The sequence below is a fragment of the Vulpes vulpes genome, chromosome 16 (genome assembly GCF_048418805.1).
Source record: "Vulpes vulpes isolate BD-2025 chromosome 16, VulVul3, whole genome shotgun sequence".
NCBI classification, from domain to species: Eukaryota; Metazoa; Chordata; class Mammalia; order Carnivora; family Canidae; genus Vulpes; species Vulpes vulpes.
Window position 1 is genome coordinate 53,991,913 of NC_132795.1, and position 24,759 is coordinate 54,016,671.

Below are 24,759 nucleotides of genomic sequence, written 5' to 3' on the forward strand. Positions count from 1 at the left end.
AAATGAATTATAGTTCATTTAACCAATTCCCCAAGGGGATCCCTGGGTGGCTCAACGGTTTAGCACCTGCCTTCAGCCCAGGGCGTGATCCAAGAGACCTGGGATCGAGTCTGGGATGGAGTCCTGCGTCGGGATTCCTGCATGGAGCCTGCTTCTCCCTTTGCCTGTGTCTCTCATGAATAAATAAATAAAATCTTAAAAAAAAAAATTTAACCAATCCCCAATTTTTCTCCTTATTTTCTGCAAGTTAAATTGCTGGCTCATTTTTAAGACTTTGATGAGGGGGGATCCCTGGGTAGCAGTTTAGCGCCTGCCTTTGGCCCAGGGTGTGATCCTGGAGTCCCGGGTCGAGTCCCACATCAGGCTCCCTGCATGGAGCCTGCTTCTCCCTCTGTCTGTGTCTCTGCCTCTCTCTCTCTCTCTCTCTCTCTCTCTCTCATGAATAAATAAATAAAATATATTTTTTTTAAAGAAAATTGTTAGAAAAAAGACTTTGATTAGGGAGAACAAGGCTAGCTGAGTACAAAGCACAAGCTGACACCCGGCAACCAGCCCCTCCCCCAGGTGACATTCCTTAGACACTCCTGGCCTGGCTGCCCTAAAGCTAAGGAAAAACAAATAGTTAACTTACAGAGATCACAATCCTGCAAGACATAAATCTCCCTCAGCTTACAAATGTTTTAGTAATTTACAAGAACAAAGCATTTTTATCAATATCCTAGCTTCCAGAAGGAAATGTAGATACAATTAGATGCAGCCTATTGGCAGCTACTTGAAGTGGAGAGAGTGTAACATTTCTCCAGGAAGCTCCCAACTATCTTAATGTTAATGCATTGCAAGAAGGAAAAACAACCTTAACCTGACAAAGGCAAGGCCTCCAGTATCTTGTAGGTCCTCTTTAGCATATGAAAGTTCTTTTGAAAATTTCCCTTTTCCTTACCTCTCCCAACTCCCAAATATATAATCAGCCACTCCTCACAACCCCAGTGCAGCTCCTCCTGCCCACAGGTCCTGTCTCTGTGCTTTAATAAAACCACCATTTTGATCAAAGAAGTCTCAAGAATTCTTTCGTGGTCATGGGCTCCAGACCTCACCCCACCAATCCTCACCTGTATTCCAAAACTACATCATTTTGACGTGCCAATAGCTGTTTAATCAGTAACAATATCAAGCACATCTGTATAAATTCTCCTTTGGCGTAGGTCTGCGGAGCACCAGGTCCCATGTGGGCTCCATTATATTTATTATTTCTTTGCAGGTGCACAGCAACCTTACAAAGTAGGTGGTATTCTTCCCATTTTACAGATGGAGACACAAAGCCTCAGTGCAGTGACTTGGCCAAAGTCACATAGTAGCGGACAACCTAGGACTGACCATAAAGTCAATGTGATGGTTAAATGGTTGCGAAAAGAGGGATCCAGGAAGGTTTCTTTAAGGAGGCAGACCATGAGCTGGGCCTCATGCGGTGGACAGAATGACAGCGGGAGGAGTAAGGCCATCTGGCAAAGTCCAGAGCCTGAGCAAAGGCCATCAGATTACTTAAAGCTTAAAATTTGTAGGGCAAAGGGATTAGCAACGAGGGAATGAGTCATAGATGGCAGGCAGGGAGAATCGGGGACAGCTCGGGTCCAAGGAGTCCCGCCCCCGCCCCCTGCACTGCGGGGTTCGAGGCTCCGCCCGCTGCCAGCCCCTTCTCGACTAGATACACTCAGAGTCAACCCGCGGAAGCCCCGCTCCTCTCTTCCGGGTTCTAGCCCTCACTTCCCGCTGGGCCCAGGCCCAGGCCCCGCCCGTCTGGTCTGGGCCCGTCCGACCAATCCGCCGCGTTCTGCCCCGCCCCTTGCCCCGCCCCCTGCCCTCCTGACGCAATCAGAATCAGCCTTCCTGAGTCCGCTCGGGCCCCGCCCCCTCCCGCCGAGATCACGCCCTGGCCACGCCCTTTCTTGGGCGGGGCCCCGCGGCCCTGCCGGCTGGCCCCGCCCCAGCCCCGCCCCTCCCGCCGAGATCACGCCCTGATCACGCCCCTTCGCGGGCGGGCCCCGCGGCCCTGCCGGCTGGCCCCGCCCCCCAGGCCCCGCCCGTTCCAGCCTCTTTCCGAAGCGGCTCCCGCGGCCGCATCCCCGGCGTCTCCCGCGCGAGCGGAGCTGCAGCCATGGCCGTCGCCGCTGAGGGCGCCCGCAGGAAGGAGCGCGTCCTCTGCCTGTTTGACGTGGACGGGACCCTCACGCCGGCTCGCCAGGTAAGGCCCCGACGTTCAGCGCTTCCCATCGGGAGTGTCGCGCGGACGCTCAGAGGCCCAAAGCGGTGACCCCGGGGCCCTCCAGGACCGAGTGTGGGATGCAGCGGTCCGCGGCCCCTGACGCCCCACGGCCGTCCGCTGGGAGTGATGGGGACCCGGTCACCACGTCGCAGCCCCCGAGCACCTGCGCCCACCTCCTGCCCGGGAGCGTCGGGGTGGGTGGGATGCTGGAGGGAGGAGGCTGCGAGCGGGACCTAGCTTCCCTTCCCCAGCTCCGGCTTCCTCTCGCCGAGGCCTGGTCCCCGACGCCCCCGCCTCCCCAGCCCCGGCTCCCGCCCCTAAGACACACCTGTGGCCCGAAGCTGGCATCCGAGCCCAGGGTTTTAGACGGGGCTCGACACGCGCCCAAGCATCAGAACCGTGTGCGGGGGCTTGGAGCCATCCCACCCGACCTCTACAGGCCTGGGCCTAGGTCTGGTTCTCAAGTTCCTCACCCACGTTACCTCCCAGCCTCCGTTCTGGAGGGAAGTAGGGCTTCTGTACCTTTTCAGATGAGTTTTGGGCTCCGCCCACCTGGAGGTGAGCGTCCCCGGGCCCAGTGTGGTCACTGTGAAGGTATTATGGCCCAGGGAGGGTACAGCTCTTCTGAAGACTTGTCACTATGTTGATCCTCCAAATTCTGCTCCACGCTCAGTTTTTCTAGCTTTGCCTCTCACCCTAGGTGACCCCCTAGACCGGTCCTCACCAGCTGGGTACATAAATAAACAGGCCTCTTGCCAGTCCTGAGGGTATTCTGTTCTCCTGTTGGGCCATAAGGAGAACAACTGGGATCCCCTAGAGCAGGGAGCCATAGGGTTGAACTTCAGGGCAGAGGCTGATGGGAGGCCAGGTCTTCACCTACCCTCTTAGGTCCTGAATGCACCCCCCTGCCCTGCCCTATGAGGGGGCCTTGGAATCAGGGTGCCCTCCCTCCACGGTGCTCAGGGATGGGAGAAAAAGGACAGTAGAGAGAGGGCAGCAAGGTCTAAGGCACAGCCTCAGTCCCTCCCTCTGACCCTTTGCTCCACTGACCCAGGAACCTATACAAGAACACTGTGTTATTGCTGTCCACCGGTGTTAATACCAAGCCCTATCCTTAATGCTTTTTTAAAAGTTAATTTTGGGGGTGCCTGGCTGACTCAGAAGAGCATGTGACTCTTGATCTGAGGATCATATTCTAGCTCCAGGTGGTATAGAGATTACTAAAATAAATAAGTAAATAAATAAGCTAGAAATAAATAAATAGAAGTTAATTTTTAATTAGACATATATTCAGGATTCTCCTGTAAAGCATGAAAACAGAGAAGGCTAAAGTCCTCTCTGACTACATCAGAATCCCAGGCCCAGGCCCATCCCCACCCCAAGGAAAGCCTGTTGTGGCTTCCTTCCAGATCTTCATCTAGATTTCTGTTTTCTCAGAACAATATTAAGCAGTTTTTGTGAGCCTTTCCTTTCCTTTTTTTTTTTTTTTTTTTTAATGAGTGATATCATCTTGTGTGTGCTTTCTGCAACTTGCCTTCTTTTTTTTTTAAGATTTATTTACTTATTTTACAGAGGGGGCGGACAGGGGAAGAGAGTCTCAAGCAGACTCTGCATTGAGCATTGACCTGGAGTTGGGGCTTGATCTCAGGATTCTGAGATCAAGACCTGAGCCGAAACCAAGAGTCACTTAACAAACTGTACCACCCAGGCACTCCCTGCAACTTGTTTTTGGCAGTTAACAGCATGTCTTAGGGGCTCTCCCCTCTTGGAAGCACAGGCCTGCCTTACTGTGTGTAACCACAGTATAGTATTTCAGAGCAGGTATTTACCATTCTCTGGTTGACAAGCCTGAGTTGTTTGCAGGCTTTCACTATGGTAAACCATACCTAGTGAACTTCCATATACACCCAGGCAAGAGAAGTGGAAATTCTGGGTGACAGGGTGCATGCATAAGTTTTCATAGATCTTGCCAAACTATCCTCCAAAGTGGTTGCACCAATTTACACTCTCACTGGCAGCATTTGATATGGTCATTCATTCAATTCACTGTAGGCACTGTCAGCTTTAAATAGCTGAAAGTCTGAAAACATGGAGTGTAACTCATTAGTTTTCACTTCCTTGGGGAATCCTCATATGATTAGTCACCAGCTAATTGCTTGTTCGTTTCCATGAAGTATCTCATTTAATCTTAGTAGTGACCACCTCCATAGCAGCAGGTTGCTACTTTGATCCCCCTTTTATAAATGAGGCAGTCACTAAGGCAAAGAAAGCAAAGTCAATTGCTCAAGATCAGCCTGCATTTGAGACTTGGGCCAGCATCTGAACCCATTGCTTCTAATTTTGAGGTCTGGCTTCTAAACCTTGAACTACCTCAGATTCAGATGGAACATGGGCTCCCTGGATTCTGAGCACTGAGTGAGGGCCGAGTGGAGGTCCCAGACATGCTGACAGCCAGAAATCTTGTGCTTTCCCACCCAACCCCCTGCAGAAAATTGACCCTGAGGTGGCTGCCTTCCTGCAGAAGCTGCGAAGTAGGGTGCAGATCGGTGTGGTGGGCGGCTCCGACTACTCTAAGATTGCTGAGCAGCTGGGAGAGGGGGATGAAGGTAGGAGGGGCACCCAGAGCCAGTGCCACAGTCTGGGTGGAGGTGGGGAGTTCGGGAGGTCCTTGGACCCTGTGTGCCTTCAAAGACCCAGCCCCGCTTCTGTGGGGCAGAGCAAGTAGAGGAAACAGCCAGATCTCTCCATCACTGATGCATGCTGAGCACGGGCCATGTGCCAGGCACTGTGTCAGGCTTTGGAGAAAGGGCAGGGAACAAAGCCTGCAGAATCTTGCCCTGGGATAGTTTACATCCTCAGCTCTCTCGGCTGAGTCTCTTGTGTTTCCTCTTTAAAATGCGCATGGTCAGATTGAAAATGACCATGTGTTGACTTCTTTTCATTGCATGGTCACAACCACACATTAGGGTGGGCACGGTTATCCCATTCAATAGAGAAGGATTCTGAAGGCCCCCCGGGACCCAGAGCATCTGTTCACAGCTGAGTTCCCATCTCAGCTCAGTTGAGGCAGACCCCACCAGTCCTCAAACCAGAAACTTGACTTTTCCCTTTCTCCCCACCGCCTTGTGCATTCTATCAGCCAATCTGGAAATATCTCCCTGTGTGTCCACGTCTGCATCTCCACCGACCCATCCAGCCACTTACTGTGGCAGCTAGAGCTGATAACTCCCCCCATGCAACCAGCCTTCCAGAACAGTGATGGAAACTGGAAAACCCAGCGGCACCCCCTGGGCCTTGGAGCTGTGGGAGCACAATGGAAATGGCGCCCTCTGCTGGGGAGTCCGGGAAGCCTTCCAGAAGAAGAAGCTGGATCTTGGAGGGGGAAGGGGAAGTGAGGGGAGGGCCTTCCAGGCTGAAGGACCCCTGTGAACCAGGGCCCAGAGACTGACTGGCTTGTTCGCTTGTTTGGGAAAGAAGCTGAAGGTGAAGAGCCCAGGAAAGCAGGCTTAAAATGGAACAAATGGGCTTTGAATGGCAAACTAAGGAGTGTGGCCTTTATCCCCGTACTTGGCTCTGGGTGGTCTCACACTCTCTTTCTTCCTGGCTCCTATGTACCCCTGAAGTCATCGAGAAGTTTGATTATGTGTTTGCTGAGAATGGGACAGTGCAGTATAAGCATGGACGACTGCTCTCCAAGCAGGTCAGTACTCCCCAGGGCCTTAACCTGGGACCCTTTTTGGTAGTGGCACACCCCATGGGGGCCTTTGTCCTGGGATGGGGGAGAGCACTGTGCCCACCACACTCAGAGCCCCATGTTCCCTGCCCAGACCATCCAGAACCACTTGGGGGAGGAGCTGCTGCAGGACTTGATCAACTTCTGCCTCCGTTACATGGCTCTGCTCAGACTGCCCAAGAAGCGGTGAGACCCCTCCCAGCCTTGCATCCAGCCTCCTCCGCCCCACCGCCACCCCCCCCCCCAGGCCCGAGGGAGGACAGGGGCAGGTCTCTCAGATGGGATCTGCAGGTGCCAGGGCCCCAACTTATTGGTGTGTGGATTCTTGTCCCGAGTGAGGTCCAAGGAGGCAGTGGTCCCAGAGGGGACTGGATTTGAATTCAGGGCCATTCTTCTCTCTGGTTCTCTGCCCTCCCTCTTGCTCCTGTGACCACCAGTGGAACCTTCATCGAGTTCCGGAATGGCATGCTGAACATCTCACCCATCGGCCGGAGCTGTACCCTGGAGGAGCGAATCGAGTTCTCCGAACTAGACAAGGTGCCACCAACTGTGCAACCTTAGGCTATAGGACCTGGGTCATTCGGCCTCTCTGGGCCCTTGCTTTCTCATCAGCAAGATGGATCAGGGTGTAGGGGGTGGCGTTCTGATTCAGCCAATACCCTTTGGGACACCCACTGTGTGCCATGGTGTGGACACTCCTGCATCTTTCCCATATGGCTGGTTTCCCTCCCTTGGTGAGCAGCACCAGCAGCCACCACTTAGCCAAGGACATCATCTCTACCTTCCCACCCATGTGGAGCCCAGCAGTAATTCCTCTTAATTCAGCCTCTGGAGTGGTCTCAAATCTGTTCACCTGTGTGTCTCTCCCCCAGGCTACTCCCCCCCCATAAACCCTTGCCAGTCTGTCCTCCAGTGGTGCCACTGAGAGCCTTTTAGAGCCTGTCAGCCCCATCCACTCCCTGCTTGTAAGGAGTGGGCAATGCCGCAACCCCTCCTATGGTACCCTGAGCCCTGAGGGGTCTGCCCAGCTCGGGTCCACCCCCTTCAGCCTTCTCCGTGCATCTGTTCTTGGAACATTCCAGTATTTCTCCGGCCTTTGGGTATGCTGCCCCTGCTAGACCTTGACTTGCATTTTGCTTGTCATCCCCACCACTCACCCGGCCTTTTCAGGAATGGAGTAAGTCCACCCATCCAAGGCTCTTCCCACTGGTGTTCTCTCTGGCCTTCTCTCCCCCTTGCTGTCTCCACTCCAACCACATCCTCCTTGCTGATTCTGGAGATAGCAGATGGAGATGGAGATAGCCACTTGGGGGCTGTGCCTTCCACCTTGAACACATTTCCCTCTGCTCATCCCCTCCCCCTCTTCACATCTGCTCAGGTCACTTTCTCATCCATTTAACATTGCACCCTCTGCACCTCCTGCTTCTCTCCTGTCTTATTTCTCCCCAAGCAGCCATCACCACCCACTAATACACTCAATCACCTACTTTTCAAATCTTGGTTACTGTGTGTCTCCCCCACTGAAGCTGTAGGCCCCTTAAGGGCCAGGATTCCTGTGGCTGTTCACTGCTGGACCCACTGTGCCTGGCACGTGCTCAAGAAATACCTTCTGAATGAATGAAATAGGTGGTGTTGTCCCCATTTTATGAATGAGGAAACTGAGGCTCAGAGAGGGGAAATGACTTGCCAAGGTCACATAGGGAATTGGTTGCAGAGCAAAGATTTAAACTTGGAACTCCATCTGCTACCCTCTGATGTTTCCCTGAGGGTAGGACTCTCAAGGTTGCTCACTGACGCCCACCCCTGTTCTGCACTCCATGTCCCAAGGATTATGGTAGGCACTGCCCATGGGCATGGAGGCTTTTCTTTTTGGGGTGGTGAAGACTGACCACTGACCAAAGACCCTTCCCATACACATATTGAGGGATGGCCTCTACTCAGGCTACCCAGTTTCAATCTCAGCCCCACCTCCTGCTTGCCGAGCAGCCTGGAAAAGTGGCTTTACTACCGTGTGGCTCCGTTGTCACCTCTATAGAGTGGGGGTAAGCACAGTCCCCATCCCATGGGCTGTAATTACTGGGCAGGGTGGAAGTCTGACACAACACTGACCCTTCCCACAGCTCCCAGGGTCTTCACTTGTCTTTCTGGCTCTTGTTTGCCCCAGTATGAGGGGAGGGCACAAACTTCCTGATTTGTGTGACCTACACCAGCCAGGATCCCATGTAAGTGTTCTGTTCTCCTTCAGTCCTTCAGATCCCAAGGGCAGATAGTCAGTCCCCTTCCTTGGATGAGGACACTGAGGCCAGAGGCTAAGTAACTAAGCTCAGGGTCACAGTGCTGGTCCTTGCTAAGGCTGGACTTGACACATGGGGCCATCCAGTGGTCAGCCTGGTTCTCAGGAGATACAGGAGATACAGCCATCCTGGGGCACCCTTAACTCTAACCTTGGGCCCATAGAGTGGCCTCTGGTGGGGACTCTTAACCTCCCTGGGGACCCACCTGCCTTCCGGTGACAGCAAGGGTACAGTAGGCAGGGGCTTCACATCCCACTTTTCTGCTTTTCTAGGAGAGGGAGGAAAGGAGGGTTCATTCATTACCTCTCCATCCTTTAGCCCAGGAAATAGGCTCAGAAAAGTCACACAACCAGGCCTGGAACCCACAGGGCCTGCCTTTCTCTCTCATATTGGGTCACATCAGGCGTTAAACTCATGTCCTTCCTGGCCCACATCAGGCCCCAAACCACTGGCCACTGCCTGCCTCTCTCCATTCCAGTCCTACCCAACTTGGACTGACTGAAATGCAGACCTAGCACTCTACTCCCGTGCTTCAAAATCTCAGTGGCTCTCAGTTCCCCCAGGATGTGTCCAGACTCTCTCCCAGGCCATCTGTGAGTTGACTGTCCCATCAGGCTCTCGCTGCTCCTTTGGCAAGGTGGGGACTGCCCCTGCACTGTGTGATCCTTCCACCCGTGTGGTGCTGGCCCCTGTTAGCACGGCAGCCAAGATGCTGCCCTGCTAGGCCCTGCATGGCTGTTTGTCCATGGCCCCAACAGGGCCAGGCCAGGGGTCCTTGGCCTAATGAGCGAATGCCTCCTTAGTCCGGGTCTGCAGATCTGCTGTGGACTTACAAGGTCCTACCCCAAGAGTGGGGTATAGCAGGGGACTCCTCAGCACTGCTGAGTCCCCCAACCCCCTGCACATAGGAGGTGCCCAGTCCACGTCGCTGTGTGGCTGGTGCTGTGGCTATGCCTGGCATCCTGCTGACCTCTCAGCACCCACTGCTGTGCTGTAACAGGGCTTCACCTGCTCCTGGCTCTTCATGCTCATCTCTCATGTCCGATTTGCTTGTTGAGCTGGGCAGAGCAGTTGGGACTGAGCCCTGCCCTGAGGTGGACCTTGGGACTTTGGCCTGCCCCATCCCCTCAAACTCCTCCTCATGCCTCCACTCCAAGGGCTCCTTTGGATACCCTGACCACACCCCCATTGGCAGGATCCGGCCGAGTTCAGTCACAGACCTTCTGGATTCAGGCCCTGGCTCTGCCACTAAGGCTGGATGACCTTGAATAAGGCACAGCCATTCACTGAGCCTCGGTTTCCTCATCTGTAAAGGGGGGTCACGGTATCCACCTCGGAGACCCTGAGCTCCCACAGTTGTGTGCCCAGCACAGGGCCTGGCACACAGCAACCCTCTGAGCCTCAGTCTGTTCCCTCCCCACCTGCAGAAGGAGAAGATTCGCGAGAAGTTCGTGGAAGCCCTGAAAACAGAGTTTGCTGGCAAAGGGCTGAGGTTCTCTCGAGGTACGTCCATCCATTCATCCCGGGGAGGGTATGAGAGCCTGACACAGAAGCCAGCCCACAGCCTCACTCCCAGTGCCTTTAGAAAGCCTTCCTGCCACCCCCCAACCCGGTCTTACCCACTGAAACCCAGTCCACACCCTGCCACCCTCCTAATTGCTCAGGTCAGAAAACCAAAGCGTCTCCCTCAGTGTTTCTCCTCACCCTTTCCCAAGTGCAGTCCACTAGCAAGTCCCAGGGCCTATATCCAGAATGCTTCTGGAATCTGACCACGGTTCACACCTCTGCCAAGTTAGTTCTTGGACTCGGGCTAACTAACATAGCTGTCCTCCCACTGCCTAGTGTCCAGAGGGATACCCCTGCTCAGAGCCCTTCCTGGACCCCAGGGCCTGCATGGCCTCACCCTTTCCCTGTCCCAGCCTTCTCTAGTGCTAGGAAACTCCATGCCCTTCTCCACCATTGCAGGCAGGGACTAGGCCTGATTCCCCGCTGTTGCCACTCTGGCTCAGCCCTTAGTACCACCTCCCGGAAAGGTCTCCCCAGCAGTGCTGGTCTGGCTTGTTGACTGCCTGTTCTCCCCACCAGGATCACAACTCAGTGAGGATCCTGAGTCTCCCATGCCTTGTGGCTGGCTCTGAGCAGGCACTCAAGGGTGGTTGAATGAATGAATGAGTGAGTGAGTGAATGAATGAATGAATGAATGAAGCACCTTGCCCAAGTTCACCCCATCGGCCATGCCTCTGTTAGCCTTGTCCGCCACCCCCCCACAGGAGGCATGATCAGCTTTGACGTCTTCCCCGAGGGCTGGGACAAGCGCTACTGTCTGGACAGCCTGGACCAGGACAGCTTCGACACCATTCACTTCTTTGGGAACGAGACCAGCCCTGTGAGTGTGGCGCATCCAGGTGCCTTCCACCCCAAATTGTGCCCGGGTCAAATCTAGGACGCAGGGCAACAGAGCACATCCCCAGGAGACTCCCGGAGAACACCCTGTATTCGCCAGCCCCATTACACAGATTGGAAGACTGGGCCCTAGCGCTGGCTGGTCACTTGTCCTATGCCACACAGAAAATCAGGGCAGGTCTGGTGAAGACTGAAAAGATGGGGTTCCGGGTGGTTCTGAGGGGTAGGGGGAGAGGCAGCTCTGCTGGAGCCAATGTGGGGAGGGGCCCCACGCCAGGGTGTGTGATGGGCCTTAGCCCTGGGCAACTCCTCCAGGTACCACATATGTATGTGTCTTCTCTGTCCTTCATTGTGTGCAGGGTGGGAATGACTTTGAGATCTATGCTGACCCCCGGACCGTCGGCCACAGTGTGGTGTCCCCACAGGATACAGTACAGCGATGCCGTGAAATTTTTTTCCCAGAGACAGCCCATGAGGCGTGACCAGGGCCCATGCCTGCTCCTAGGGACTGCTCCTGGGATTTCTTGAGAGCTCCACCCAGGCCTAAAGAGAGCCCCTGACCCTGGTATTGGGTGGGGTGCCAGGGCCCCTCCTCTGGCTCAGGATGCCTGCCTCATTACCTACCTACCACCTCGATGGGGCCAGGGTCCGCGTGGATAACTGTCCCCAGCTTGTCAGCGCCCAGCGGGACCAGCTCCGCCCTCCAACCCGACAGCCCTGGCTACAGCTGCTGCTTGTACTTGTAAACAGAACAGATTTCTGTCTATGCCGGGAGTAGGCATGTGCTTGTGTTCGTACGAGATAGAGCCCACCCTGCTTATCTGTCCCAGGCAGGGTGCAGAGCACTGGGGAAGGTGTGTATTTGCCAGAACTTTATCTCACAAATATTAAAGTTCCTGGAACAAGGTATGGTGTCAGTTCTGTCTGAAAAATTGGCCCGTCTCAGGTCATGTTACAACCGCACTTAACAGATGAGGGAACCGAGGCAGAGATGGCAGGGACTCCCCTCACCCCTCTGCCAGGTCACACAGGATGTCTTTGATGTGCTTGAGGAGAGTGGGCCTTGAAAGCCCTAAATAAAGGTTGTGTGGGGTACCCTCCCCAAGCCCCTCCCCTGGGACCCAGACAGACAGAGGCATCCCTGGGCCAGGCTGAGTCACAGTTGAGGGTTTATTGCCAGTGTTAGGAAGGATGGGGGGCGTCCAGGCGGCTGGGAGTCTTGGGAGGATTTCGGACTCGACACTGCGGGGCTGTGGGTATGCAGGAGCCTGCCGTCCCTCTGCCTCCTAGGCAGCCACATCCTATCTCCTGGCTAGTGCCTAAAAATGGGGGGGGGGTCTGCTCACAGGAGGGAGTCTTGGGGGCTCCCAGGAGTTAACCTGTACCGATAAACCTACTGAGGAAGCCAGGGAGTCCTTGTTCCTCTGGGGCAAGTCCTCAGGCCTTGTCAGAAGCTCCAGCTCAGAGTGGGGTGTCCAGCTGGGGCCATTCCCAGTTTGTGGGGACCAACCTGGTACGGAGCACGGGTGGGGGTGCACGTACCCCAGCTGATCTGATCTCTACCCTAGGGCCTCGGGGAATCTGTGAGGCTGAGGATCCTTCTAAACAGATAACCCCTCATCCTGGGCATTTAGCCCCTGTTTTACTCACAGACCGGGTCTCACAAGGGTCACTGTCCCTGGCAGACTGCCATTTCTTTTCCCATCAAATGATGTGTTCTCTGGGAAGGTGTGTGGTGGGGATGGAGGCAAAGCCTCTCCCAGGGCAGCCTAACCCCCCACCCAAAAGTGAATGCACACAAACACACATACACGTACACACACGCACACACACACCCCTCGGCCCCTGGCCGCTGGGGGCCAGCAGTCCTACTGCAGCTTTAGGAAAAGGGTCCAGCAAGGGGCTGCTTGGCTGGTGGTCTCAGGCTGAGGGCCATCCTGTGGGTGCCCGTGCCTGGCCCTGCCTGTGGGGACGTGTGTCTGTATCACCAGGTCCTCAGCAGCCGTCTTATCTGGGCCTGGGCAGAGCATCAGCGGAGTTTGTGGGTCGGGGCAAAGCCGGCTCCATCCAAGCTGCGGGAGATGTGCCCCACCCCTCCTCAGATCTGTGGCTCAGTGTGGCCTGGGGAGGGGACACGACCTTGAATCCGCAGAGCCATCGCCAGGCTGAGGAGGAGAACTGTGGCTGGCAAAACCCAGACGCCAAAACCGCCTTCTGCCCTCAGCTCCTCGCCTGCCTCTCCAGGATGCTGAGAGAGAGCCGATGGAAGAAAGGAAGGCTGGGCCCATGGCAGTGAGGAGGGGTCTGTCTGACTCCAAGGGCTGCCCTCTCTCCCCTGCCAGAGGCTGGGAGGCTCCCCCAGAACCTCCCAGGCCTGGCTTCTGAGGGAAGGGGTACAGGCCACGGTGGGAGACCCCAGTCCAGGGCGGGGGTGTGAGTAGCAGAAGCAGTCTGGTCCCTGAGCCAGGCCTGGGGCAGAGGCAAGGGGAACAAGCTTGTAGGGACGGCCCACTGGTGCCCCCTGCCGCCCAGGCCCAGGCCTGACACGGGCCCTCAGAGGCTCAGTGGACAGGAGGGTGAGAGGGTCCTGTGCGGATGTGGCAGGGAGGGGAACGAGAGCAAGGACACAGAGGAGGCAGGTCTGCTGGCCTCCCCTTGGTCCAGCTCACACAACAGTCACGGGGCACTGGGGGGGAGGAGAGATGGAGGCACACGCTCACCGCCACGAGCACAGACAGACACGTTTGCTGAGGCCGCCCAGGGGACAGGGTCAGCCAGTGCAGGGGGGCCTGGAGCCCACTGCTGCCCATCTACTCTGTGTGGCTCCCCGCCCGCCCGGCGCCTGACACATGAGCCACCCAGCCTAGGAGCCCACGACCTGGCCGGACCACGTCTCATGGGGAGTGTGTGGGGCCAACTGGGTGAGCACCACCTCCACGGCCTGGAACTTCTGGTTCTTGGGTGGGATGGGGCACATCTTGTAGGTCACCTCGTCGCCTTCCACTGGCACGTACTCCCCCTCGATGCTGGTGGGCGGGAGAGGGGCATTGTCATCCCAGCAGCAGGCCCTGCTCCCCGACCCGCTGCAGGCTGGCCTGAGGGCCTCCTCCCCCCTTCTCAGAGCTCTGGCTCTCTCATCTGTAAAATGGGAACCCAAAACGGTCCCCCCTGTCTATTCTGTTTGGGGATTGAGACATGAAAGTCAAAGGAAGTGCAGAGGCAAAAAAAAAAAAAAAGGAAGTGCAGAGGCCTAAGAGAAGCTCGGTGCCCCCCAGGTCTTGCCCGGCATCAGGGCGGGGGGCCTGGCCTACATCATCCCTCCCGTATCTGTCTACCCTCCGAGCTGAAGGACCTGGGGGCTGGCCCAGCCCTCTCTGTTCCCATGATGCTGGATCCCACGGATCAGCCAGTGGTTCTGGGGGTCCTGGGGCCTGGGCGACCCCTCCCCACCTGGTTCCAGCCCTCTTCCTCCTCCCACACACCTGCAGCTCCTGTTAGAGGAGGAGAAAGATGCCAGAACACCGACTTCTTCGGCCAGCCAGGGGAGAGGCCTGGAGAGGCATTTCTTGAGGCACTGCCTCAAGAAGTAGGTGGGAGGGACAACTCAGATACTCACTCAGATACATGTACAAAGATGTCCTCGGAGCCATTTTCGGGGGTGATGAAGCCGTGGCCCTGGGAGCGTGAGAACTGCTTACAGACGCCCTTGAACACTGGGCCAGCCGAGGCACGGGCTGTCCTGAGGATAGAGTGGGAGGGTTAGAGCTGTGCCCTGGGGACTCCCCTCCCTAGACTCCCACAGCCTCCTGGGTGGGCCCTGCCTGCAGACCCCGTCCCACGGCTGTGGAAAACCCTCCCCAGGCCAGAAACTGCACACAGTTATGCTCTCTTGTGGTCCTGTTGGATAATAAGGAGACTGAGGCCCAGAGAGGGGAACTGGCCCTCCCAGGGTGAATAGCAAGTGGGTCTCCCGACTCCCAACCAACGTCCCTCTCTGCACAGCACCCTCCCCTCCTGAGATTATTTGGGCTTACATGGGCTCCTGTGGTAAGAGTGAAGAATGCCCAGCCTAAACTTGAATACCTCTTAAAATGGGGAGCTCACTATCTATTGAGGTCATAGTATCCTATTTACTTATTCGTCACTCATCCACTCATTCATCATTTATTAAGCATCTGCTCTATGCCTGGCCTTGGGTTGAACACAGGGGACAATCAGTGCTTGCCATCAAAACTCTCTCCTTTATTTTTTTTTTATTTTTATTTTTTCTTTTTTTAAACCCTCTCCTTTAGGAACACTCAGCTGGCTCAATGGGCGGAGCACATAACTTAATCTCGGGGTCGTGAGCTCAACCCCCACCTTGAACATAGGGTTTACCTAAGGCAAAACCAAAAACCTCTTCTTTGGCCAAGGCAAGTCAGGCTCCCTTGTGGTTTCCCCAAATAACCTCCCCTGTGTGACCCGAGCTAGTGACCTACCCCAGAGGCCCAAGGCTGGTCTCTGCCTAGCCGACCCACCCCTCACCAGAGGTCAGTACCATGCTTCCGTTCTGGTCTGTGCTGACCTAGGTACCTGGAACACCCAGCTTCCTTCTCCACCTAACATGTCTTGCAAAACTACTAGGGCCTCGTCCTCCCTGACGCCTGACACTGTGTCCTCTCCCCCAACCCGGCTGCATAGAGGTGAATGGTAGACAAATTCCTTCTGGACTGTAGGCAGTTTTTGGGTGGAGACTGTCCCATTCATCACTGGATCCCCTGGTCAGGTGTTCAGCCAATCTTAGTGGAGCGAAGAATGAATGAATGAATGAATGAATGAATGAATGAATGAACGAACACAGTAGTTACTGCAAGGCCCGTACACAGCTCCCCTGTCCTTGAGTGAGGACAACAGGGGCTGGACAAGGCTAGGGCTGGAGCCCTGTCCTGGGGAAAGATCACCGGAGCCTGGGCGACGGCGGTACTCACGCTGAATACGTCCTGGTCCGCTTGGTGGGCAGAGGACTGGGCAGGTCCCGGGATGAGACGCCGCCGCGCTCCCAGACCCTGCTGCCCTCCCGGTGGAAGGGGAAGGTGGGCCAGACAGGAGATTTGGGGGAGTGGAGGGGGGGCACCGTTGGGGGTGACGTGGGCTCAGAAGTCATGGCAGGTTCAGCGAGAGAGCCTGGCGGGCTCCCGGGCGCTGGGGCCGAAGAGCTTGGGCGTCCTTGCGGGCAGGGCCCGGCCTGGCCCTGCTCGGCAGCCACACCAGCCACAGGCTCCGTCTGGAATGGGGAGAGAGGGGTACAGGTGAGTGTGGTCCACAATGAGCAGCTCCTGGACTCCAGGCATGAGCTGGAGGTTTGGACCTCCTTGCCAGTCCTCACAGGGTGACTTCAGGCCGCTCAGGGGCCCACCGTGACTCAGGGTCTTCACCAGAAAGACAAAAAAAGTTCATATAACCTTTGTATGGGTTGAATACTTTCCCCTAAAAGTTATATGTTGAAGTCCTATCCCCCAATGTGGTGGTATTTGAAGATAGGACCTTTGGAGGTCATTAGGTGTGGGTGAGGTCAGGAGGGTGGCACCCCACGACAGGATGAGCACCCTTGTAAGAAGAGACCCAGAGCCTTTGCTTCCCCTCTGCCCTGTGAGGACACAGGGAGATAAGAGCTGTCTACAAAATAAGAAGAGGGCACTAGAACCAGACCGTGCTGGTGCCCTGATCTCAGACTTGCAGCCTCCAGAACCGTGAGAAGTAAATGTCTGCTGATGGAGCCCCCCCATCTGTGGTATTTGGTCATATGGGAAGGTCTGAAGTCCCTCCACCTTGAAGCTCAATTCTCTAACTCCAGGGGCCTTGGAGGTGGGATGGGTAAAGTGGCCAGGGATGGTCTGGAACAACATTTGGCATAAGAGTTAGCAGCTTCAAATCTGCACACCTGGGTTCGAATCTCAGCTTTGTCACTGTAACTCGGTGCCTTCAGCAGGTCCAACACAGTGGGTGGGAGCGTGGGCTCCGGACCCAGGTGGCCTGGGTGGGAATCCTGCCTCCTGTACCCAACTGGCTGTGCCAGCCTTGATCTTAAACTTTGACTCACTTTGACTCACTTTCCTCTGTAAAATGGGAATAGTGCTGGTTCTTACTTCACAGAGGGGTTGCTGTCAGGATTCAATGACTCTTCAAGGCCGCTGGGGCTCGGTGAGGCCCGGGGGATCTTGGTGAGTGCTCCTTAGCCCTACTCTCCTCTGCTCTAAAAGGAGGTTGAGAATACTCACCATGCAAGGTTGAGGAGGGGTCGATGACTGAGTAGGTGACAGCACCCGGCATCTCAGAGATACCCAAAGAACTGCCATCATCAAATGCTCATCAATAGAAATTTTTTCATCACCAGCTCAGTGTCTGGATGACCTTGAAAACATTCATCCTATATTTTCCTCTACTGAGGAAGAGAACACAGTTCCCTTCCCACAGGGCTTGGGGAGTCCTGGCCCCCAAAAGACTCTGCTGTAGAACGCTGAGCCAGACTGTTGGCTAAGCCGGGGCCGGGAGGCCTGCCACAGTGGGGCCAGGCAGGACACCTGGACCAGGGGTACCCCAGCTCTGCTGTGTACTAGCTGCCAACCCTGGAGAGCCCTTCCACTGGCCTCAGTCTCCTCTTCTGTATAATGGAGCTGATAAACCCTGCCTCACTCCCTCACAGGCTGTGGTGAGGCCTGGCTAAGCCTGGGGTGTAAAGTTCTCATAATCCAGTCGTATAGGAGTGAGGACGACAGGATTCTCCACCTCCTCACCCCCCATTCTTCACTACTTCATCTCATCCAAAGGTCCCAGTGCCAGAGGTAAATCCCTGAGGCTCAGTCCTATTTCTGGCCCCCATCTCATGCCCCACCCCCAGCCTAGAGTGTCCAGGGCAGGGTTGCCCCAAAACATAGTGTGGCAGGGCTGGAAGAGCTGGGGAGTCACACCATCCAGCAGTGAGTGAGGCAGGTCTCCTGGCTGCCTTTCAAGGTCACACAGCAAGTGGCCTTTTTTCTGGGTCAGAGTGATATGGTGACTCTGCCATCCCTGGGGTGGTGGGGAGGGGCAGCCTTCCCAGACCCCGCAACCTCCCCATCCCTCTCCCGCCAGGAGAGCTGCAGGGGAGTGAGAAGGCCTCTCATGGCCCCCTCAAGCTGAGGCGGGGGTTTTCTTTCCGAGCCTGCTCTGGGAGGCAGGGCCAGGGGTGGCATTTTTATTCCCATTTGGAGAGAAAAGAAAACGCAATCACACAAAAACTTGGACCTGAACGTTCACAGCAGGGTTATTCACAACAGGCCCAAAGTGGAAAGAACCCAGAAGTCTGCCAACAGAGGAGTGGATAAACAGACCATGGTCTGGCCACAGAGTGGAATATTATTCAGCCACAAAGAGGAACGGAGTCTCGATGCCTGCTACAGCACAGGCGAGCCTTGAGACAATCACACGGGGTGGAAGAAGCAGCCAGTCCCAAAAGAGCACACTGCATGATTCTGGTCATGAGAAATGTCCAGAAGAGACAAATCCACAGAGTCAGAAAGTACATTTGTGGCTGCCAGGAGCTGAGAGGAAGAGATGGTGGGGAGTAAATTCTAATGGGTGTGGAGCTTCTTTCTGGGGTGATGAAAATGTCCTAGAATTGGCTATGGCATTGTTGCACAACTCGGCGCACATGCTAAAAATCACTGACTCGTCCACCTTAAACAGTTGAATTATATGGTAGGTGAATTATATCGCAACAAAGCTGTCACCAAAAGGGAAAACAGGTGGCAAAGCTACCTAAGATGACACCAGCAGGAAAGCAGGAGATGTCGGGGCCTGCAGTGCATGCTGGCATGTCCCCAGCGCACCTGGGCAGGGGTGGAGGTGGACAGAAGCTCCGCTTCCTTCTCTCCAGGCAGCAGGGCGGCCCTGGCCTGCCCACTGCACAGTATTCCCAGAGCTGGTATTGTGCTTGGTGGTGACAGCCGGTGCTGGGAGGTCGCGGGGAGGAGGGGCAGAGGCTGCCCACAGCGGTTACCAGGGAGACGCAGCTGAGCGGGCATTGCTCTGGCCAGGCCTCCTGACCCAAGGCCTCTTGTGGGGAAGGGGGAAAGAGGCATTGATTGATTACCCAGGGTTAGTGTTGAGGGCGGCCCTTCCCCACTCCCCTCCCCAAAACGAGTTCCCCATAAGGGACCAGCAGCAGAAGGGAAGAGGATGGAATAAGGGCAGGGAGAGGCCTTCTTCCTTTTTAATTCCTGCAGCAGATGAGGAAACTGAGGCCCAGAGAGACTAAGTCATTCACCCAAGGCCACACAGCAATTAATGTCTGAGCCAGGACTTGAACCCAGGTACTGTGACTCTGGAGCCCTGGGTTCCGGCCCTGCGTTGCTACTGACTCGGTGTGTAACCTTGGACAACCTTCCCTCTCTGGGCCCTGCCAGAGCCCTGGTCCTGAGGATGCTGCACAAAGCGGGGCAGCCTGGGCCGCCAGGGAGAAGGAGGGAATGCAGAGCCAGCCTGGGGTTCAGACCCTCTCCCCAGAGCGATGCTGCGGAAAGGATCAAGTGAAGACGGGCTTTCATTGTGTGAACGCTGCTGTACACAGTGCCAGAGGCTTTATGGAAGCTACTTTACATTTTGAAATCTCCCAATTGCCCTGAAAGGTTGGAATTCCCGCTGTTTCTATTAGACAGATAAGGAAACCAAGATGCCTGGGGAGAAGTGACTCACCCAAGGTCACACAGCAGGTGGGTGACAAAGCCCAGATCTGCCCGAAGGCAAACAGCGCTCTTCCCGTGAGGATAAACTGTTCCTGGCTCAGCCACAACACTGGAGTTTTACCGTTTTATCACAACGCTGGAGTTTTAGGAGTTTTACCGTTTTACCGAAAGAACTTTCCCTGGGAACCAAAAGGGGGAACTAAACTCCTCCGAAGGCAGAGAAACAGATGAGTTTATAGATGGTTTGTTTCAATTCAGAGTTAAAGCCCAGCCCCCGAGGGACCCCGGGCCGACAGCCTGGGAGCACCTGTTGCCCCGAACCATGCCCTTCAGAACTGGCCGTCAGAGGTTCGAGACTGGTCAGGACCGTTTCTGGCCAGGGCTAGAATCTGGTTCCACAGGGACTCTCCCTGTCTGAGCCTCAGTTTCCTTATCTGTCACAGGGCTAAGAGTGGCAGCTGGCCCACGTCAGGTGTCCACCTGTGAGTGTGCACCTGCGTCCTTGCCTTCTGCCCCTGACCTTCCCGGCCAAGCTCATTTCCATTTCTGTGCATGAAGGCCAAGCCTGGCACCCTGCAGACAGAAGGACCGGGGCAGGGACACCAAAACATCACGGCTGTTCAGAGGTAACGCGAGGCAAGGCCATGATACCGTGTCATGGGGCCACAGGGCTGTGGACAGTGACTCAGCCCTGTGGGCAGGTGACCATCGTCGTGGTGTAGGGGCTCCTCCGATTCTCAGCTACGCCAAAAAAGAAAGGGGCAGGAAATGGCTGTCAGAGTCCTCTCTTGACCATGCGAATCCCTCTTGGCCTGGGCAGATTAGGGGAAGCAGATTGGCTCAACCCACCCTGTGCTGTGTGATCTGAGGCAAGTCCTTGACCTTCTCTGGGCCTCTTTTCTCCTCGGCTTGAATCATCACTGGTCCAGGTGACAACTGAAGGTCAGTCCAACTGTCCTCTGAGGTTGTCAAACACACACACAGGGGCGCCTGGGGGACTCCGTCTGTTATGGTCTGCCTTCAGCTCAGGTCATGATCCCAGGGTCCTGAGATCGAGCCCTGCATGGGGCTCCCTACTCAGCAGCGGCCTGCTTCTCCCTCTCCCTCTGCCCCTCCCCCTGCTTGTGCTCTCTCTGTCTCTCTGTCTCTCTCCCTCTCAAATAAATAAAATATTTTAAAAATACACACACAGACATTTGTAACTGAAAAGAAACTGAATGCCAGGCGTTGGGACCACAGACACAAGAGGAGACAGCCCTGCCCTTAGGGGGCCCCCAGCCCAGTGGGAGGCACAGACCAACCAGAATACCAGAAGTCCTAACGTGACAGGAGGGATGGCTACCACGTATTGATTGTTAGCTACATGTCAGTGGCGTGCCAAGTCCTTGGCCCCATTTCCTCAGGTAGTCCCCGCGGCACCCCCACGTGATCATTACTGTCATTAGTCCCATTTCTCAGAAGAGTAAACTGAGGCCCAGAGAGGGGTAGAGCTTCCTGAGGTCACACAGCTGGGCAGGAGCAGTGCTTCTGCACCCGAGAGGTGGGGGGTGACGTGGTTACAGAGAGGCCTCTGGGGGGTGGAAGGGAGCTCCCTGACATCTCCCGCCCTCCCCTGGAGAAGAAAAATCTGGGGAGTCAGGGCTCAGGGTTCTATTTCTGGCTTTGTGCTGACTCAGACTATGACCTTGGGTGAATCACTTGCCAACTCTGACAAGCTTAAAAACAACTCCCCCAATAAAAATGCCCCGGCCCCCAGCCCTGGCGTGGAGGAGCAGCTAGGAGGAGGAGAGGAGACAGCAACTTAAAGAGAGGGAGGACACGGAGGTGGTGGGAGGGCTTGGGGACATTGGGGTCTCGTCCAGGGGGGCCACCAGGGAGCATGAGGAGACAGCCTCAGGACCACCTGGCAGAAGCTGGCGGTTCCCCGGCCCCTCCCCGCCCCCAGTCACCCAGACATTCCTTAAAATACATCAGTGCCAAAGCTGCTCCAGCAGCTGGAGGTGACCTAATTAAACCTGGTCCTCCCCCCCTACAGTGTGTGCGCCTGTGTCTGTGTGGGGGTGAGGGGCTGCCCCAGCCAATGTTTGAGCTTCATTGAGACCCTCTAACCCTCCTTGTCACATGCCCCGACTGCCCTGGGGGAGGTGGCCTTGATGAAGGCCCTGGAGTTTCCTTGGCCTCAGGGAGGGTGAAGATGCCAGGACAGGCCCTGCAAGAGCCACACTAACATCCCATCTCTACCAGGCTGTGTGAGCCTGAGCAAACGACTTTCCCACTCTGGTCCCCCTAGAGAGAAGAAAGGATTGGTCAAAGTCACACTCAGAGTAGCTGAACTCAAGTCAGTGTGACCCCAAAGCCCAGGGCCTTCCAGTGGATCATGCCATCACCCCAGGACCATCATTCCACCGGCTTTGGAGCAGGAGAGAAGCCCTCCCCCCACTACTTTCTGCTCCCTACCTTGCTGCTCCGCATGGACAAAGGTCCCAACTGTCCCAAGCCCCCTTCCCACCAGGCTTTGGGACTTGGCTGTGCTGGTTGTGACCAGCAGACGTGACCGGCTCAGCCAGGCCCCGAGCGCCCTCTGCCGGTGCCGATCTCGGAGACCTGCCTCCAGACCAGCCCGTGGGTGTCCCCTCCCTGCGGGCCAGCTGTGTAGGACCCCCTAGTCCTCCCTCCACAGCCCCTCCACGGCCAGTGGGCATCCGTGAACATTGCCAGACCTGGGAGGGGGCTCTGGCTCGGCCTTTCCCAGGCCCCTGTGTGGCTAGTTCCTGCTTAGACCTTTTCATTCGGAGTGGGAGGGGGGACAGGCAGATCCAGAGGGGTGGGATAGACATGGGAAATAGATGTTAAAGGACTTCAAGGAAATGGTGGGGGTAAGTAGGCGGGGGGAGTCTGGATGAAGGAAACATCCAGAATTTGGAGAGCTCAGAGGCCTCTGGGATGGAGTCAGTTTGGGGGAACTGGCTCTCCATCCTCCAGGGGACCTGAGACTGCCCCTCCCCATCGAGAGGCCTCTTCGGGAGCACATCCAGGTGGGCATGGTGCCAGGCTCTCAGAGAGGTTGCCCACCCTCCGCCCGGGCCCACTTCCTCCTCCCCTCCCCCAGCCCCAGCGGATGCAGCAGTTCACACTCTGTATTTATTATTGTTCTCGCTCAGCGTCCCTCCCCTCTCCCTAGGAAGAGCCTGCAGGCTGGCAGCTTGGCAGGAACCTGCTGTCTCCCTTGTGGGTGCCAGCATCACCCCTCATCTTTGCCTGGACTCCTTGTGCCGGGCGGGCCACTCAAGGACTTGGGGCTAGCCAGGGCTGCCCCGAGTCCCCGCATTCCACAGCTGGGGGCTCCAGCCCCCTCAGGGGCTGCACCCTGGCAAGGGTGGAGGTCAGAGCTCGAGCAGCAAGCAGGAGAGAGGAGTGGCCTCCGGAGAGGCAAGAGCTCTGGGTGGGGGTGGCTCTGAGGCGAAGATAATTACATGGAGCCACCTCTCCAAGCCAATTAACACAATTATCCCCATCGCATTGGGGACGAAATAGAGTCAGGACAAGACAGCTGCTCCAGGTCCAACTGTCTGCCTGCCCTAGATGTTCCCTCCCCGGCCCCAGCCTCAAATTCCAGGGGCTCCCTGCTGCATTCCCCTTTTGGCATCTGGTAGGAGCACGATGATTCCCCAGTCATTTCTCTTCCACCCCCCCAACCCCCCCCCAGCCGGTTCCCAGACAGGAGGCTGCGGCTTGGCAGGTGTCTGCTGTTCTCTGCCTCTTGAGCCAGACACAAGTCCCAGACACACACACAGACACATAAGCTCCCACAGGGAGCCACACGGATCTCGGCTTCCCTTGGGGGCCGGGCGGGGGGGGGGGGGGGAGGAGGGGGGGAGGGGGGAGGGAGGGAAGGAGGGCGGACAGGGTGGGCTCATCTACATACCCTCCTACCCACCCACCCCCACTCTGTAAACTGAATGGGGCTGGGCCAGCCCCAGGGGAGGTACCCACCTTCCCAGCCCCCCATCTGAGGGGCTGCATCCTGCCCCTCCTGGCTTTGCCCCTGCCAAAGCCAGTGTCTAGAGCTGGGGAGCCCTCGCCCCCCATCCAGTCCCTTACCTCTCCCCAGCAGCTGAGGTCCGGACACTGCCTCCTGCGGCCGCCTTCAGCACTCTGCCTCTCTCCGGCGCTAGGAGCTGGCCAGCAGGGGATGGGTCTGAAAGATGTGTTGTGTGTACGGCTGTGTGTGTGTGTGTGTGTGTGTGTGTGTGTGTGTGTGTGTGTGAGTATGCGGCACCTCCTCGAGCCCCTCACTCACTCACTCACACACGCCCTCCTCCTGACGTCAGGAAGAGCTGGAGGGAGGGACTGGGATGCGAATTTGTACTCCCTGCTTAAAGGGACATGGGGCCCTGTTCCCTCGGGGAGGACACCGCCTCCTGAGTCAGGCACAGATGGGGTGGGAGAGTTAGCTGCGTCTCTCTTGGGGCCCTAAAGCTTCTTTTTTTGGAAAGTGGCTTTTATTGCCAGGCCAGGGTATAATTTGCCCTGCCAGGTGGGAGTAGCTCTGAGGAATGCAGGGGGAGAGTAGCTGGGACAGCCTGCATTCCTGGCAATTAGAGAGCTAGTGGGTGGGAGTGCGTGCGCGGGTGCGCGGGCGCGGGCGAGGGTGTGTACACACGCCTGTGCTGGGGTCGTGGGGTCGGGGCCCCAGGGCCAGGGGTGAGGCTGGGAGAACAGAGGTCTCAGTAGAAAGGAGCCCTCTCTGAGGGTCCTCCAGACGAGGGTGGGCTTGCTGGGTTTCCAGGGACCCCCAGACCTTCCTCTACCCCCTGGATCCTCCAAGTGTCCCCTGGACTCCATTAGCACCAACGCTGTGCTCAGGCCTATCCCGGAAATCCTTGTGAGTATATGAACATGGGCAAGTCACAGGAACTCATCTCTTTCTCTGGCCCACAGTAGAAGATATTTCTACTGAATTGAATTGAATTGAATTGAATTGGAGAAGCTCCTAAGGGATTGATAAGCTTGCAACACACGGACACACTCCAGGCTGGACAGGTCCCCCCTCCTCCCCGACCCCAGTGCCCTGGTTTCCACATCCGAGAGGCCCTGGGTGTGAATCTCTGCTCCATGCATTTCCCAGTTGTGTGGACTTGTGAAAATCTTTTATTGACTCTGATCCTCCGCAGCCTCTCTGTAAAGGAGGAAAGAAGGCTCTTTCTGAGCTGCTCTTGGTGGTTCCAGAGCAGTCCGTAGATAAGCCCCAGGCCCCACTAGAGAGGCCTCCACAAAGGGGTTTCTTTCCCTTCTCATCCTCTCTCCTCCTCGGCCTCAGCTTGGAAAGAAGGAAGGCTTTCCCTGTATATATCCTTAGTACTCCTG

The 24,759-nt window shown here is 56.2% G+C and overlaps 2 protein-coding genes across 3 annotated transcripts; one reads left to right on the plus strand and one right to left on the minus strand.

Annotated features, from left to right (window-relative positions):
- Window positions 1–2,034: 2,034 nt before the first annotated feature.
- Window positions 2,035–11,597, plus strand: PMM1 (phosphomannomutase 1). Its single transcript, XM_026017449.2, has 8 exons — window positions 2,035–2,239; window positions 4,749–4,866; window positions 5,884–5,960; window positions 6,088–6,179; window positions 6,431–6,530; window positions 9,715–9,790; window positions 10,558–10,673; window positions 11,050–11,597. The coding sequence occupies exons 1-8, from the start codon at window positions 2,153–2,155 to the stop codon at window positions 11,170–11,172; spliced, it is 789 nt and encodes a 262-aa protein (XP_025873234.1). The 5' UTR covers window positions 2,035–2,152; the 3' UTR covers window positions 11,173–11,597.
- A 245-nt stretch (window positions 11,598–11,842) lies between these two features.
- CSDC2 (cold shock domain containing C2) lies at window positions 11,843–24,571 on the minus strand. Of its 2 annotated transcripts, none has more exons than XM_026017451.2 (4): window positions 23,494–24,571; window positions 15,658–15,953; window positions 14,307–14,429; window positions 11,843–13,716 (listed from the first exon to the last, which is right to left on the minus strand). In XM_026017451.2, exons 2-4 carry the CDS (start codon window positions 15,831–15,833, stop codon window positions 13,554–13,556), a joined length of 462 nt encoding a protein of 153 aa, XP_025873236.1. In that variant the 5' UTR covers window positions 15,834–15,953; window positions 23,494–24,571; the 3' UTR covers window positions 11,843–13,553. The 2 variants fall into 2 exon arrangements, with proteins under 2 accessions (XP_025873236.1, XP_025873235.1); XM_026017450.2 differs by lacking the exon at window positions 23,494–24,571 and adding an exon at window positions 21,850–21,972.
- Window positions 24,572–24,759: the final 188 nt, after the last annotated feature.

Coding starts and splice junctions, on each gene's coding strand:
- CSDC2 (XM_026017450.2), bottom strand. Junction 14,430..15,657: donor CGGACCAGGACGTATTCAGC/GTGAGTACCGCC, acceptor CTCTATCCTCAG/GACAGCCCGTGCCTCGGCTG. Junction 13,717..14,306: donor ATCTTTGTACATGTATCTGA/GTGAGTATCTGA, acceptor CCCGCCCACCAG/CATCGAGGGGGAGTACGTGC.
- PMM1 (XM_026017449.2), top strand. CDS start 2,153: ATGGCCGTCGCCGCTGAGGGCGCCCGCAGGAAGGAGCGCGTCCTCTGC. Junction 6,180..6,430: donor CTCAGACTGCCCAAGAAGCG/GTGAGACCCCTC, acceptor TGTGACCACCAG/TGGAACCTTCATCGAGTTCC. Junction 10,674..11,049: donor TTGGGAACGAGACCAGCCCT/GTGAGTGTGGCG, acceptor CATTGTGTGCAG/GGTGGGAATGACTTTGAGAT.